This window comes from Rosa rugosa, chromosome 2 (assembly GCF_958449725.1).
Source record: "Rosa rugosa chromosome 2, drRosRugo1.1, whole genome shotgun sequence".
Lineage (NCBI taxonomy): Eukaryota > Viridiplantae > Streptophyta > Magnoliopsida > Rosales > Rosaceae > Rosa > Rosa rugosa.
In genome coordinates this window covers 1646629-1664058 of record NC_084821.1, presented here as the reverse complement: position 1 = coordinate 1664058, position 17430 = coordinate 1646629, and the positions used below count along the sequence as shown (strand labels likewise).

The window sequence follows — 17430 nt, the reverse complement described above, 5'->3', positions numbered from 1 at the left end:
TACTCAGTGCAGGCTTCACCTCTGTAATTAAGTAAAGCAATCACCACCCTGCTCACCTACTTCGTCGGACTCTTCGCTATGAGTATAGACTGACAGCCGCCGATCAGAGACGTTTCCTCTTCCTCCGGTGATGGACGGTGGTTTTGGATTATTTATTATTTTCAATTTGTTTAGCATATAATCCTAGGTGAAAATCTTCATTTTTTCTTCAGTGTTTCATAAAAAAATAATTCCCAGTTAAAAAAAGAAAAGAAAAGGGAGGAATGACCCGAGCATCTCAAGTCTTAACCCAGTGTGATTCCAAGCATAAGAAGGATTTAAGAATCCTAATTTATATGGATTGGATTCCTGGTGTAGTTAGGAATCCTACTTTAGGATACAGCTATATTATCTTCAAATTGAAGATGAACCATTATTCTGTCTGATTTTTCAACAATGGCCGTCAGTGTCAAGAAGCTAGAGTACCTTTCCTTGATTTCGAAAGTCTGTTCGGAACTCGAAACCAATCTAGGGCAGCAGTATGGGGACAAAGCCCTAGCTGAGTTCATAACCGATATGGGACGGAACTCCAAGAACGTGGACGAATTCAATGCCAAGTTGAATGAATTTGGCGCCGAAATCCCTGATTACTTTGTCCGTAATCTTCTCACTATTATTCACGCAGTTCTTGCTCCCAACAAGAACCAGAGCTCTTCTAAAGAAGAAAAAGAAGACAAGCCTAGAGATAGAAGTAGAGAAAGCAGAGGTAAGAATAAGGATCAAGAGTACAATTCCGGTGAGCCGGAGTTGTATGGAGTTTATAAGGGCAGGGTTTCGAAAGTGATGGATGCAGGTTGCTTTGTTGAGTTGAGTTGTTTTAGAGGGAAGGAGGGTTTGGTTCATGTTTCGCAGATTGCGAAGAGGCGAATTGGTAATGCTAAAGATGTGGTGAAGAGAGATCAGCAAGTTTATGTGAAGGTGGTTTCGATTTCGGGTCAGAAGTTGAGTCTTTCAATGAAGGATGTTGATCAGAAGACAGGGAAGGATTTACTTCCTTTGAAGAAGAGCTCAGATTATGATGCTACTAGGTCGAACCCGTCAATGTCAAAACATGGTTCTGTGAGTAGGACTAGTCTTTCTGGGATTAGGACTGTGGAGGAGGATAGTTTTGTCCAATCTCGTAGGCCAAGGAAGAGAATGAGCTCCCCAGAGAGGTGGGAAATCAAACAGTTGATTGCTTCAGGTGTTTTGAGTGCTAAAGAGTATCCAATGCTTTATCAAGATGAGGAAGCGGATGGCATAATGATGAAGCAGCTGTATAAAGATGAGGGACCTGAGGAAGAGCTTGAAATCGAGCTCAATGAGGAAGCACCGGCCTTTTTGCAAGGGCACAATATGTATTCTGTGGATATGTCGCCGGTGAAGATCTTTAAGAATCCAGAAGGGTCACTGAGCCGTGCAGCTGCACTTCAATCTGCACTGATCAAGGAGCGCCGAGAAATGAGAGATCAGCAGCAAAGAGCAGTGCTGGATTCTATCCCGAAGGACCTGAATCGTCCGTGGGAAGATCCAATGGCACAGAATGGTGAGAGGCATCTTGCACAGGAACTTAGAGGTGTTGGTTTGTCAGCTTATGACATGCCTGAGTGGAAGAAGGATACTTATGCGAAAGCTATGAGTTTCGGGAAGAGGTCAAGCCTCTCGATTCAGGAGCAAAGGAAGAGCTTGCCTGTCTACAAGCTGAGGGAAGAACTGATTAAGGCAGTGAATGAGAATCAAGTGCTTATTGTCATTGGTGAGACTGGTTCTGGTAAGACAACTCAGCTAACACAGTATCTTGCAGAAGCAGGTTACACGACAAAGGGTAGGATTGGATGTACACAGCCTCGTAGGGTGGCGGCAATGTCAGTGGCGAAAAGGGTTGCTGAAGAGGTTGGTTGTCGGTTAGGGGAGGAAGTCGGTTATGCCATTCGTTTTGAGGATTGCACTGGACCAGATACTGTCATTAAGTACATGACAGATGGTATGCTTCTTAGGGAGATTTTGATGGATGAGAACCTTTCGCAATACTCTGTGATAATGCTCGATGAAGCTCATGAGAGGACAATCCACACGGACGTTCTTTTTGGATTACTTAAGCAACTTGTGAAGCGGAGACCAGACCTTCGTTTGATTGTTACCTCTGCTACTTTGGATGCAGAGAAGTTTTCAGGTTATTTCTTCAACTGCATGCTCTTCTCTATCCCTGGGAGAACTTTTCCATACAAGGTAAACTATGTCAAGGAGCCAGAAAGTGATTACCTTGATGCGGCTCTAATCACTGTTTTACAGATCCACTTGGAAGAACCTGAGGGTGACATCCTTCTCTTCTTGACTGGACAGGAAGAGATTGATTTTGCATGTCAGATTCTTTATGAGAGGATGAAAGCTCTTGGTAAAAATGTACCCGAGTTGATTATCCTACCAGTTTATAGTGCTCTTCCTAGTGAAATGCAGTCGAGGATATTTGATCCAGCCCCGCCGGGGAAGCGGAAAGTAGTTGTGGCTACTAACATTGCCGAGGCATCTCTGACAATTGATGGAATATTTTATGTCGTTGATCCTGGATTTGCAAAACAAAATGTTTATAACCCAAAGCTGGGGCTAGATTCACTGGTCATAACTCCGATTTCACAAGCATCAGCGAAGCAACGAGCTGGGCGTGCTGGGCGTACAGGCCCTGGGAAATGTTACCGTCTCTACACTGAGAGTGCATTCCGCAATGAGATGCCCCCTACTACAATTCCCGAAATCCAGAGGACAAATCTTGGGTCTACGGTGCTTGCAATGAAAGCAATGGGGATAAACGATCTCCTGTCTTTTAATTTTATGGATCCTCCTGCGCCGCAGGCACTCATTTCAGCAATGGAACAACTGTACAGCTTAGGAGCACTTGATGAAGAGGGTTTCCTAACCAGACTAGGAAGGAAAATGTCAGAGTTTCCTCTGGATCCACCCCTCTCGAAGATGCTACTCGCCAGTGTGGACCTCGGATGCAGTGATGAGATCCTGACCATCATAGCAATGATTCAGACAGGCAATGTCTTTTACAGGCCTAGGGAGAAACAAGACCGGGCAGATCAGAAGAGAGCAAAGTTTTTCCAGCCAGAAGGAGACCATCTTACTTTACTTGAAGTCTACAAGGCTTGGAAGAGAACCAACTTTTCAGCTCCATGGTGTTTCGACAACTTTCTTCAGTCTCGATCCTTGAGGCGCGCACAGGATGTGAGAAAACAGCTAATGAGCATCATGGATAAGCACAAGCTGGATGTTGTCAGTGCCGGAAACAATTACACAAAGATTAGCAAGGCAATCACGGCCGGCTTTTTCTTCCATGTTGCTAAAAAGGATCCACAGGAAGGTTATAAGACCCTAGTTGAGAGCCAGCCAGTGTACATCCATCCAAGCAGTGCTCTCTTCCAGAAGCAACCAGATTGGGTCATCTACAATGAGCTGGTTATGACTACAAAGGAGTACATGCGCGAGGTGACAGCCATTGATCCCAAATGGCTTGTGGAATTGGCACCAAGGTTCTTCAAAGCTGCAGATCCTAACAAGATGACCAAGCGCAAGCGTCAACAACGTATTGAACCATTGTATGACAGATACAATGAACCCAACTCTTGGCGTCTTAGTAGACGCCGTGGTTGATTTATGTTGCATGTGATCTTACACCATGTATTAATTGATTTTGTACGTGTATTAGTTTGTAGTAAATGCAGTAAAATCTATCATCTTAAATCAGTCAAATCCAATTTATAGTTGTTTGTTTCCTTGTTTTAGTAATGAAGTTCTGACAACCCGGAACCGAAACTGAACTGTTTCGGTTTACATCGTTCAACTCAAACAGCTTTCCTATAATTTTTGTATTATAGGGAAGTAAACGTCAAAACTTTAAGCAATTTTTTTTTTCGACTTCAACAGATATTGCTCTTTTCGGTTTCGCAAGCCAACACTTTTACCAACAAAACGTCGTCGTTTTACACCCATAATGCTGGCCATATCGTAACACGACGTGCCTAGTTCTGACCTCCCCTTGAACTGATCTCCATCACTGAATCACTTTGTTACTCCCAACACTGACCCAAGAAATGCTTCTTTCTCTTGTGCAGAGCACCATCACTTCCTCACCTTTCCAATCCTCCTCAACCTTCAAGATTCTGAGTCCCAATACTTCTTCTGATCTCCCCAAAAGTCTCTTTCTTGGCTTTGGAATTGAACCCACAACAAATGCCCTTCAAAGATTCCTCCTTTTCACCAAAAGCTCACACTTTGCTAAACCCAGAAACCCTTCCTCACTCTCCATCAATGCTTCTCTGATTGAAGCACCAGTCTTATGGGCTGGTAGGCTTTGCATCTTCTATGCTCTCTTGAAGACTGGTTTGGCTGGATCTCAAGCTAACCCACTTGTCTCAGGTCTACTTAGCTAACTCATTTTTCCATTCAATTTGCTTCAAGCTAATCCAGTAGTTGTTTTTGTTGATAAAGTTTTGATCTTTATTGGTTTTCAGATTTGGCTGAGAGTGAAGGTGGTGGTGTTGGTATTCAGTCTGATGATTTGGGGTTTTCCAAGTGGTTGAACAGCATACAGGGAAAACCAGGTGTGTTTGTGTTTCTTTGGTTTGTGCTTTCCCATATTGAATATGTCAGCATAACAGCGTTTTTGTGCTTATCTTTACTTGGGCAAAGTTAGTTTGGAATGTTTAGATATGTTGAAATAGTTTATGCTGATTGGAGATAAGGTATTACTAAAGGTAATCCCTTAGAGGCAATTGAATTTCATCTTTGGTATTCTTTTGCGCTTGTATGGCAGAATGTTAGAAGGCCAAGTGTGTTATCATTATGCGAGGTCTGTGTCTTTGCCTAGAATGTGGAGGCAATGTTGGTTATTGTCATTATGACTAGAGTGAAGTTCCAATTCTTTGGTATCCTGAGGACTAAGAATTTCCGGGGGACATATGGTCTAGTGAATTGACCTTTTAGTGGATGAGATATACTTAGCTTGATCGCTACATCATTAGTTGTATTTGTTTAACTGGGTTGTTGCATAAGTCCCCCATGGCAAGTTTCAGCTTCTGTTATGTAGACATTACTTATTGAAAAAGGAAACAGATGGAATAAATGGAATTGATAGGGTGTTAATTATATTGGTATGTTAAAGGGGTGGTGTACATTTGTGTTTTATTGTGTTCGCATATCAAAGTGCAATGAATAGACAAGATTGATTATAGTGGTTTTCTCTCCTCAAAGCTATTGAGGAACAGCAGTAAGAATACTGTTTGCATTTGTCGTGTTGCTATTGATGTTGATCAGTGTCCAAAGTACATCCGAAGAAATTAGTTGTCAATTGAGGTTTGCTGCGGACTCTACCCTTGATAATATATTTTCTCTTTCTCTGAGGTTAGGACATGATGCAATTGATGGAACAGTTGGTTTGCTTCTATCACCTGCTGAATTCTTACTGGTTAACTACTTGGCTATAACTCCAAAATCCAAAAGATCAACTACTTGATGGATATTTATGAAACAATTAACAAAACTTTATTGAATGAGGACCTTAAATGATCTCGTGTTGTACATGTGTGTTAAGATAAAGGGCTTTCACAGATAAAATTATTTTACCATTGTAGTTAGTTGTATTCGCTTCACACATTTTTTCATTAGGGTTCCATTTTCGTTTTCTTTTATCATCATTATCATTATTAAAACCCTGGGTTTTGATTGTCTTATCAGTGAAAGACGCAGCTGATAGAAGGAAATTAGTCAGCAAATGGCATCCTACCACAAAGGGTACACTCAGAAGGAATTACAGGGTACCATCTAAATCTGAAGGGCGGCGTGTTCTAAAAGCCATTGCCTCTTTATTGTCAGATGATGATCACTTCGTAGATGCCAGCTCCCACAAGGTAATTACAACTCTGAGGATTAATTTTGAAGAAACTGTTTCCTTTTGCTTCCCATTTGTTTGATTGTGTCTTTCCTCTTAGTTAAACTCTTAATAGCAGTAGTAGACAAGCTATGTGATCTCACTCGTCAAACTTCTGGCATCAATAGGGTTGTCAGATTAGAAGGGAGACTGCTCATGGAGAAAGTGTGTGTTGCAACAATGTGAGGGCTCTGTTTGATGAGCTCCCAACTCCACACCTAGTTGTGGAAATCACTCCTTTTCCTGCTGGTTCTCTTACAGAAAAGGATTACACCAAAGCTGAGAAATTAGAGAAGGTGCTCAGATCCGGTCCTTCTGTTTGAGTAATGGACTTTTCAAGCTTTCACTTGTTTTGTATTCACTTCGACTTTGTACATAGCAAAATATCAAATGAAGTTTGGTTTCTTCCCTTGTTCTTAGCATTTTAGATAATGTTTAACGCTCATCTTTCACCATCACATTCGTATGTCTCAGCTGTCATTCTCAAAGATAAGTAGGCAGATGATGTGAACTTGACCACTTTACGTTTTGCTCTCAATCCGAGTTGATGTACTTAGCCAAGGATCACATAATTTAGTCATCAATGCACTCACCAGATTAACGGGTGTAACCAGCACTCTCTTATTGTTGGTTGGAAGTAGAGACTTAAAGTACAATGGTGATGATCACCTCGATCAGCGTATTCCTATATGCTCAGTACCTGCTTGCCGACACACCAGGCTACCGCTGTGGCCATTGGCGAGCAGATAATGAGCATATGGGAGCAGGACGATAATGCTCCAGAAAGCTCCTCCTTGATCAGCAGTTATATACTACATCAGAAGTGGTCACACGAGACTTGTGTACTAAAAACTAACACAAAAGAAACACGAGTATACCTCACTCTTTACATGAGACCCTCACACATTTTTGTGGCACTAAATTTCCTCACGAACTTTGTTCACTCTTGACCTACTTTCACCCAAAATCTAATTTCATATGCGCTATACTAAAAGCAGAAAATACGAGAAAAACTAACTCGTAGTCAGGTGAAAAAATATGGTTCAAACGAATTTCTATCCTTCCAGAATTTAGATTACAGCTAAAGAGTAACAACACGTTAATATATGATTTGTGTACACTTCAAAACTAAAATTCTCGTTTGGGACATTCATGCTGAGACTATATCTGTTTTACAAAATCCTATAGGCTATCTGCTTCCAATACATTGATTAGTATGGATCATTCTCCTGCTTTCCCATCTGTGCTGGATTACCTCCTTGCTGTTGAGTCAGAAGTGGACGAGAATGGATCATAAAGTTGGTGTCCTCCAGGATTAGACGACTTACCAGATGCAAATGGATTGTTGATGAACTGTTGATTTGGGGCCAATTGAGCAGGATAACTGTGCTGAATTTGAATATGACCTCCTGGCCTTGGAGGCAAAGGACTGGGCAAATTGGGCATTTGGTGAGCTTGATTAAAGTTCCCCGGTCTCATTGGCAGGAGTGACGTTCTAGGTGCAACAGGATTGATGTCCGGAAATGTTGCAAGTCTGGGAGGAACTGAAATGGCAGTTGAATTTCTAGCAAACTGGACAGCATTTATATGAGCTGAAGGTTGACTAATCTGGTCACCAACCTGTGGCCTTGATAACACCTGATTGCCTGGCTGAGGAGTCATATGTCGCACAGGCAACTGCAAAGATGGTACCTGTGGTCGCACCATTGGTCCAGCTGGGTGAGCATTGTGAACTGAAAACTGATTGCTTTGTTGGGGAACTGTTTGAAAGGCTGGATTTTGCGGTCGGTGAGGCTGGAAAGTGAAATCACCAGGACTTGGAGTTGTCAGTGGTTTTATAGGACTGAAATTTGGTACATTTCCCGAAACAGAACTAGGGACTCTTGGTGGCTGAGGTGGATGTAAAGATGTAACTACGCCCGGTGAAGGAGCTGGAGCGGAACCTGACATAGGGCTCATATATGGTTTGGGTTGAGCAAGTGCTGGCATTGGTAAAGTAGAAGGAAGGCCAACTTGAGGTTGTGGCACAGCAGTAAAAGTTGGAGCTGCATTGAGATGATTTAGAGGATTAGGTGCCATGTGCATATTATTACTGAAACCCGCAGATGTCGGTGGTCTGCTCCATCCAGCAGAGCTTCCAGCAGGTGTCAGTTGCCAGTCAGGTATTGATTCAAGGGGATGATTACTTTGGCCTGTTGGGGGTCGATTTCCCAAGAATGTAACTGGAGCTGGAACATTAGTTTGAACTGATGAAGGCTGGGAAGCCATCATAGAGAAGTTTCTTGGTGCGCCAAGAGAACCAGGACTGGTCTGAGGCATATATGTATGCTGCAAAACCGCTGGTGGCAGGTGTTGTGTCTGGGGAAAAAGAGCTGGTGGAGGCCCAAATAATGACGGCAGGTTTGTCGAGTTGAAAGGTGATGTTGATGGATGGGCAGCATTGTTGAGAATAGGCCTTTGAGAATTCATTGGTGTGAAGCCCGGTAGATTCATTGGACTGCCAGGTTGGCCTGTGGAGAAAAATGGACCAGGGTACTGAAACTGCACATGCGGTGGAGTTTGTGTAGGTCCTGTCGCTGGTTGCACCGGTCCTTGGTCTACCATAGTAGTTGGAACCATATCTGAGGTGAATCTGTCCTGGCCTTGACTAGGAACGTGAGCATTATTATCACCCAAAGCTGTTTTGGCAACGGCCGACAGATTTCCCTACGTGGAAGGTAATGATTATATGAATACAACAATAGTAACTGTAGAAATGGTCACAACATAATACGGGAAATGCATAAGAAATTATATAAGGCTTCAAAATAAATATTGAAACTCACAGATACAGAGGTGACTAGTAGTTCGATTACAGCAACAGCTGCATCTACTTTCTCAAATGTGTCAGCTGATACATGAACATATAACTTTTCATATTCAGCCTGGATTTCACTCCCAGCATATTGTTTTATTTCAGCCTGCAAATAAGTTCAAGAATGAAAAGTCAATGGTAGCGATTTGCTGTATACATCTTGGCGCAACCAAGTCCATGGTAGATATTTGCTGTATACATTAACATGTATAAGAAAACAATATGATGAAACTGAAATATGTTTTGGTATTCACTCCTCATTATTTTATACTTGGGGAATAGTTACCTTCTCTCCCGTCTCTGCTTTGGTACCATAGACTTGAATCTTAGCTCCTGTTTCCTGAATTACATTGATCATTTAAAATATTATATACCAATAAACATATAACATCAACACATGCACCTGGTATTCATGAAAGTGGTAGATATTAGCCCACTTGAGCATTACCACAAACTGCTTACCTTTTCTAATTGCTTCTGATTATCACCTCCAGGCCCATATATCAGACCAAGAATATTGTATGTTGGGTATTCATTGACCTGAACAAGCATTTACCACATGTTAGCATCTGACACTAATACTAACTTGGAGAAAATTGTTTTCAAAAACAAGTACATACTATTATTACTACTCACAACAACCGGCCATTGAAACTTATTAATTCTAATCACAACAAAGACCATAAGGTGTTTACTAAACAAACTCATTTCTGATGTTAATCTTCACAGGGATGAAACCAGATCCTTACAATTGTTCGATCCATAAATGGTCAGTAACAGAAGCAGCAAGACCTAGAAACTTAAAATGCCGCTCAATCTGTATATCATAATTACGGTTTGAAGTACATACCCAGGTTGCAGTCAGCTGTATGACAACTTTTATTAAGGATATAGGTTAGGCCACATATCCATCATGTTAACTCCCAGGGAGTCATGTATCTTTGGTGCTTTATATATAAATCCTCGTGTTCTTTGTCAAACCATTAACTAAACTTCCAACCCCAATTGATAAACCAACTATTCACATTTTGAGGTCTAAGACACCCTTATCATCTAAACCCAAACTGTATCACGTAGAAACCTTGGTTTACCAAAATCTATAAGATCCCTGCTCATCCTACAGGTAATCAGTCTAGATAGAACACATGAATAGTTCTTTTCTTGAAATTCTATTTTATCACAATAAAATAATGTATAATCTCTCACCTTCTGTACAGCTTAAACAAAGAACTAAACAGAGAAGTGTGACTTGAAATTGAAGACAAGATGATAAACTTACAGGAATAGGAACTGTTGCCTCTTTCAACAAAGGTTTATAATCAGCTGGAGCCTTGTAATTTGGATTCAACTTTAGTATTTCACCTGAATATACTCAAAAATTAATCAAGCAAGGCATAACATAAGAACCAGGAAGGTATAATCTGAGACAGCCATCAAGCATACCTATGGCTTCCCGCTTTTCCAGTTCCAATTGTTCTGCACCCTAAATCAATGTAGTTTACAGTCAGTGCTTAGGAGTTAATAGTTCAAACATTAAAACATCACAACATAAAGCCACAAAATACACTAGTAATCAATGAACCAAATAAAAGGCAAGTTGTGTGCAAATATGAAATTGAAGAAAATTGTACCTCCTTGTCAACTTGATATGTAGAGGACATGTGGTCGGGATCCTGAGATGGTGATGGCACGTTCTCATTGTTTCCAAACTCTGATATTCCAGATTTCAGCTGTTGTGTAATTTGATCCACCCGAGTCTGCTCAAAATTGTACCACCAAACAGGGCAGTAATATCACTTAGTGGCACCTGGAATGGGATGATTCTATGTGAACCATTCACACAGAACACACCGACCAACATTTGATTACCCAATGGGAAAAGCGAAAGCTTAAATTGCCACTAGCTGACCAATATTTACTCCCCCACAAACTGGGGCTACAATACAAATGCCTTAAATCCGTACTTTGAAGTTCTTAAATCTAATCTAGTGTTTAGGGTAATAATTATAGAAGGTTGGAATCATAGAATTGTGAGAATAAATTAACATCAGAAGAAAGCTGACAAGAACAGGACTTGCAGAGAATCCATACAATACCTGATAAGCTAATGCTCTTCCCTTTCTAACAGAAGCATCTTGAGTCAGATCAGCACCCCATTTCGTTTTCCTCTGAACCTGTTTCTTACTTTCTCCACCACTATGATCACTGGCTCCAACATTTTTGTCCCCCCGGAAGATGGGCACGAGTGAACCTGATAACTTGTTTTTCGGTATAACAAATCCAGACTTAGCAGCAAACTTGGAGACCTTTTGGCCACCAGTTCCCGATGCAGACGTATCGACCTTTGCACTCATCCTACCATGCATAAATGAATCCACCAAACATAAATATCATTTCAGCTACTAACTTCAAGAATCAAGATTTCGTTTCTCCACAAACTAAACTTCAAAACTGCACCAAATAGCTCAAATTGGCACATAACTACAAGACTTGCATATCACAAATGGAACTGAAAGACTAAAGCTTTGCTTCATTTTTTCACAAAGTGACTCCAAAAATCACTAACCCAGATAGAAATTCCAGTGCTTCACTAAACACACAAACGCCTCTACCCAATGCCCACTACAATTGAGTGGCCTTAATTCAAAGAACTTCTATAACTCTCAAAAAGGAGAAAGAACACATTTTTGATGCAACCCAAGAAGACCCAATTCTTTATTTTCCTTAAGCTTCCTCTAGAGTTAACTAAACGCAATGAAAAACTGTTCGTCTATATAGAAAATGGTAATACCCAAGTCGCCTCAACCTACATATATAAATATATCTATACATACATATACAAAGTATAAAGATAACAGAGAGAACAAAAGAGAGAGAGAGAGTACCTGCGTTTGGAGTCAGACTGTTCTTAAGGTTTCTTCTAGACTAAAACCACAAGGAGCTTACTTTCATGGACTTTATATACCTTTATGAGAACCTAGTGAAGTTACAACTGGGCAGATGAACATGGGCCGGGTCTCAGTCCAAGTATCCATTTAACTTCAGTCGGGTCAAGAAATTAAGGCTTTTTGCATCAAATTGTGATTTGCTTTGAATTGCAATTTTGTGGTGGGTCTTCGTAGTTGACAATGTGTAGATATGTTGTTTTGGGTGATGCACGGTTATCACTTATGATGTTATCAATTTCGTGTTTTCTCTCTACTCTTGTAATCGAAAATGGATTTTGTCGTACATTAATCTACTATTTATGTCGTTTTTGGACACTAAAAACAAACACGCTATTATCAAACATCAATTTCGCGTTTTACCTCAACTTCAATGTCCATTATATCTTGTAACCGAAGGAGAAATTCTTAGGTGGGGGTTTCCCCACCACGTGGCTTTAGGGCCACCCAATCAGAATAAAGAATTTTTTTCTTCTTTTCCAAAAATGCCCCTGCTCCATAAATGTACAATACCCAAAAGACCCCCCTGCTAGGCAGTGATTGGTCTGCCGCATTGCCACGTGGTGCGGGTGCCCCACACAAGTCTTTCTTGTAACCGAAGATGGGTTGTCTCCCACTTGACAAACATGCTCAATTATAATGAATGATGAACGCACAATAATCAACATTGCAATATGGCCAAAACATGGACTCATAATTTTAACCACTTTGGCATGTTAACTATGTTTCGTAAAATACAATTGTATCTCTCAACTTGCATGAAGTAACAGTTGCATTAGTGGGTTTCTACATTCATTCAGCGGGTAAAAGGGCGTAAATGAAATTAATGCAAAAATTGCTTTACATTAGTTCAAAAAGAGAACAAGGGTACCAAATCCTACATACTATCTCTACTACAACACCATTTGGGTTGATCAACAGTTACAACAATATGTATACCAACACTAAAACCCTAAAACATCAAAGAGAGACTGTGTGAGTAACCAGTGGAGCTTCCCAACACTAAAACCCTATCTCCAACAAAGTATTTAGCTCCTTCAGCATGTGAACTCAATCTGGGGCAGGAAACGAGGCACAGACCCATCAATGGAAAAGCTCTCGGTTGAGATTGATTGCAAGACATTATCAAGTGAAAGGGTAGAAGTTTGAAAAGAGCAAACTGCCGAGAAGAATGTACGCAGCAGAGTATGTCCAAATCACATATCCCCATCTCTTATAAGTCCCAGGAGATTTCATTATATACGAAGCAAACCAATAGAGAGGAGGGCTGAAAGATAGGAAGCGAGTAGCAACCTGTCAATCGTAAAGCATCAGAACTTGGAACTTTTAAACAATCTTAGAAAGATACAAATCTTCCCAATAAGATCATAATGAGAACAGCTAAAACTATTTATTTTCACAGATTACATTGATGCAATCAAAGAGAATTCCATTTTTCTTTGGAAAATCAATCAAAGAGAATAACTGGTGACCATAACTTCACAAAGCTGACATTTATAAAATATTTCCAACTTAGAAAAAGTTTAGTATGAAACTCAAACCTGCACATGCATGACAAAAAAAGCAGTGGCTGACATAAATCCCAAATGAAAAATATATGGGAGAGCAGCAACAGACGAGTATCCTTGATTTGCTGGTAATTTAGATTCTTCTGGGGGTAGAGTAGGACTTTGCTTGATCACTTGCTTTTTTGCTTTGAGATTGCGATTTTCTGCACATTTGCAAACTATTGCTAAATGCAAAATACTGGGAAAAGAACAATAAAGGAGAGATATTAACAGAACATCAGAGTATCCTAAATGAATCAATCCTCCCAGCACACTTCAATTAAGCTTTTAGGTTATTAGATTGATACAAACATGTGCAGGCATTTGTTTAGCGAACTCAAATAGGCAATAAAATTATAAAATTGTACAGTATGACTTTGGTAAAGAGCCATTCATGATTTGAAGCGAGTATGATATGACAGTATAATTGTCAGCTAATGAATCACAAACCAGTGCATGTTTAAAAGTTACCATGACTCAAAGTAAACAGCACAGCAGCAGAATTTTTCTCCTCAGTAGAAGCATGGAAACCTAAAGAGAAGAAGTTTTCAGGATTTGACTTCGCGTAATGGACAATTGAGCAAAGTGCCAAAGACAATATCGGAGATGCCAGTAGAAAGTTTGGCAACTGTTTAACTTGGAAGTATTTCAGAAAACCTACTCCCCTGCATTAAGAGTAACCAGCAAGTGAGCTATTCCAATTACTGCACCTTGCAGAATCAGATACATGCATCCCAGTTTCACCAATAAAAGATGGAAAGAAATAATTGACTGATGAAAACCATTAATAGTAAAAGATAAAATACCAGTAATGATTTTGAATATAATTATACAGCATAGGCACTCTTGCTTTGCACCAGGGGCTCATTTCATTTGGAAAATGCCCGAGACAGATATTGTGGTATCCGTATGCTTGAAATGCAACAAAAGGAACAAAAATACATATACAACGGAGAGCTCCACCAACAAGAACCTGCATTGCCAACTGGCATAGAAATGAAAACTTATTAAGCAACCATCTTCCTCATAAGAAAACAAGAAATCGCTTCTGTTTCTGTTTTTTTTTCTTTTCGTTTTCATTTCAGAGAACAAAAGAAGACCTAAAGATTTTGCATCTAGTCTGCTGTCTACTTTTATGGAACTATGTAGACAACACAAATTCTGCTAGAGTAAAGTTGTAATTTTTCTCAGGTGCTAATATATACAGTAAAAGCAAAAAAATAAATAAAAATTTGAAACCTACAAAAGCACGCTTTCTCAAGAAAACAGCATCGTAAGCCTGATGCAGAGTCTGAAAACAGAAATAACCAGCATTAAGCATTCCATTGGACCTTGAAAATCCAGAGAGGGCAAGCCAAAGAACAGCAATAGTATTCTTTCCGGACATTAGATGGTACAATCCCCCAAGTGAAAATAGGGCGTATAGAGTCTCCGAATATCTGTTACAAGCAGCAGACAAAATAACTCATTTCATTCAATTTCATACTCATCAATTCAAAATTTAAAAGAAACGAAAGACAAATTACATTGATGAATAGAATATGGAAGCTGGATTGAAGCAAAACAAAATTGAAGCCCTCAATGCTGCTTCACGGTCCTTCAAAATAATAACTGAGAGCCTGTTAAAGCCACCAGAGAAACAACAGCAATCACATTTTATACCAAAAGGAATCTCAATCAAATCTGTTCAGGGAACTCAAACTTTAAGGCCTTATTGGAAATGAAGTATTAACAGAAAATATCAATGCAGTAAAGCAGTCGCCAAGTGCCTTTTTAAATTTCACAACATAGAGATGAAACATGCAAGTGTGATATTAGAGCCTTGACAACCAAATGAACATGAGTAATTCAATGCATCAAACATCAGATGAAACTGGCCATCTAGTAAGCATGCTTGTATCCCCTATCCCCAAATCATGGAGTAGCATGAAGAATTAAGAATTGAATTATATCGTTATACTTAAAACCAAAACCTATATGTATACTGATAAAGACCCTGCCAAACATCTAAACATTGAAACTGAAAAATTCACAATGGTGCACCACCAGATAGCATGTAAACTCCACTCTTTCTTTTCGATTATCAACGAAAACTCAACTTTGGTGAATCAGGGTCTCAAGAACTAAAATTTCTTTACTTTCCTAACTATAGTGAGGCAAAGCAAAGTTAACAATTAGCGAAAAGCATAGTTGAAGCTACCAACTCACCTGTACAAATAAAGAGCCGCAAACACAAAGCCAACGTTATTGATCACATAGCCTGATAACCCCAACACAGCTCTATGCCCAATAACCGGAATCAATGGCGCCAAAACTGAAACATAAACCATCAAAAATTATAAATAGCTTAAGAAAAGAACAAAGAATCTAAATTTACGAATTTGATTGGTGGAACCGAAACCTTTGCGGGACAACAATGAAATGCAGAGTGGGAGGAGTGGGAAGAAAGCGTAGGACTGTTCGTACTCGTATCCACATTGTGCGATTCGAACGTAGTAGACACTGTCCCATACAATGCTGGCCTCGATGGCCGAGCCGAGCCGAGGGAACAGGACATGTTTCTGGGGTTGATCAACAACGTCAGGATGTTGAGATAGGCAAGTGGGGTTGATGAGTGCGGAGGTATCGTAGGGGCTGAGGAGGGTGCGCCATAGGATGATGAGAGAGAGGACTAGGAGTCTGGATCGGATTGCGTATTTGATAACTGTGGATTCGTGGTGGGATTTGGTCGGAGACATTTTCTGGGTTTGGTTTTTCAGAGGTCAAGAGTTGGAAGGAGGAGACCAGAGATAGTCAGATAGATGCAACTGTAAGTAGACACTTTAAATATCCGACATAAAAGAGTTCGGGATTTTGGTGTTGGGTTTGTAAGATGAGAATTAGATGATTTGTGAGTGTTTTGAGTTTGGGATTTTGGTGTTGGGTTTGAGATGATCAACCAGATCAAGTGTTTGTCTTGGTGAGAATTGGGATTCGCATTGATATGATGTGTACTGTTGTTTTAAAACCTTTCAGCTTTCTACCCAATGAATTTCCATTTAAATTATAAAAAAAATGTAAAATTTCAATGTCTTTCGATTTCCTTATATTTAGATCTCATTTATGTTTTAGAGGTGAGATTCTAATGAGGACTTCATAAGCACTTTTAAATCAACGGTTTGATGACATGTGAGTTGTAGAATTATTATTTCAACTAAAATTGGGACCACTCATCCAACCGTTGATTTGAAAGTCTTCATTGAGTTCTCATTTTAAAGTCTTCACTAGAGTCTCTTCTTGCCCATAAACAATTAGAAATTCGTTTCATTTAATCTAAGCAATAGCAACATCGAGCCCACAAAAGTAAGAATCGACTTGTCTCTTAGAATCATATATTATATCCCCAGAAGTTTACGAATTAAGTTGTACCACAAAATAATAAGTAAATGCTCATTCAGAGCTTACTACATTGCGGAATTCTTAACAACAATCAAGCCACAAAATTTGCTTTTTACCCAAACAGCTACAACTACGACATCTCAGCCTCATCCATGATTACCCTGACCTGCAGGATTAACCCATACACCATCAAATAGTGCACTGGGTTGCAACAACAAATCCGATAAGCTTTTGGAAAGCTTGTATGAGTAAACTCAAATACGAAAACCATACAACTCACGCTAATAACGAGGAAACCCTTTCAACTCGAGAAAAAACAACTCACACCATGATTCCTTTCAGAACTCAACAAAGAAAAACAACTCACACCTTTGAAAATTGCACATCTTTTTCCCAAAAGAAACACAAGTCACACCGTGACAAAAAACCATATAAATTATTAACCTAACAATTCAAATATGGAAATCCGGTCCAACCAGGACAATACAAGTCAACACAGTGACAAAAGTATATATTTTGTTAACCTAACAAATCAATATGAGAATACTGTCTAACCTGGACAATAAAAGTCAACACATTGACAAAATCATATATATTGTTAACCTGACAAATCAATATGAAAATCTGGTCCAACTTGGACAATAAAAGAAAGAATACCCCCGAGACTCTCTTTTAAAATGTTTATTCGTGAGTCACAAGTAACCTACTTGGAATCATGAGATATGATGACAGACATACTAGAGCTCTAACTGAATCTTAACC

The 17430-nt window shown here is 39.8% G+C and overlaps 4 protein-coding genes across 4 annotated transcripts; 2 read left to right on the top strand and 2 right to left on the bottom strand.

Annotated features, from left to right (window-relative positions):
- Positions 1-374: 374 nt before the first annotated feature.
- LOC133732751 (probable pre-mRNA-splicing factor ATP-dependent RNA helicase DEAH5) lies at positions 375-3922 on the top strand. Its single transcript, XM_062160336.1, has one exon. The coding sequence runs from the start codon at positions 436-438 to the stop codon at positions 3667-3669; it is 3234 nt and encodes a 1077-aa protein (XP_062016320.1). The 5' UTR covers positions 375-435; the 3' UTR covers positions 3670-3922.
- Positions 3923-4035: 113 nt separating this feature from the next.
- Positions 4036-6353, top strand: LOC133732754 (uncharacterized). Its single transcript, XM_062160340.1, has 4 exons — positions 4036-4434; positions 4530-4619; positions 5752-5924; positions 6073-6353. The coding sequence occupies exons 1-4, from the start codon at positions 4110-4112 to the stop codon at positions 6265-6267; spliced, it is 783 nt and encodes a 260-aa protein (XP_062016324.1). The 5' UTR covers positions 4036-4109; the 3' UTR covers positions 6268-6353.
- A 633-nt stretch (positions 6354-6986) lies between these two features.
- On the bottom strand, positions 6987-11826 carry LOC133732753 (uncharacterized). The gene is given in 10 exon segments (XM_062160339.1): positions 6987-7216; positions 7218-8650; positions 8770-8904; positions 9085-9138; positions 9261-9338; positions 10078-10160; positions 10242-10281; positions 10430-10555; positions 10895-11153; positions 11684-11826. Coding segments are annotated over 9 exon segments (2268 nt in total). The 5' UTR covers position 11153; positions 11684-11826; the 3' UTR covers positions 6987-7155.
- Positions 11827-12487: 661 nt separating this feature from the next.
- Positions 12488-16325, bottom strand: LOC133734058 (uncharacterized). The gene is made up of 8 exons (XM_062161715.1): positions 15692-16325; positions 15499-15604; positions 14817-14909; positions 14534-14729; positions 14097-14275; positions 13762-13955; positions 13285-13454; positions 12488-13036 (listed from the first exon to the last, which is right to left on the bottom strand). The coding sequence occupies exons 1-8, from the start codon at positions 16026-16028 to the stop codon at positions 12869-12871; spliced, it is 1443 nt and encodes a 480-aa protein (XP_062017699.1). The 5' UTR covers positions 16029-16325; the 3' UTR covers positions 12488-12868.
- Between the last annotated feature and the right edge of the window lie 1105 nt (positions 16326-17430).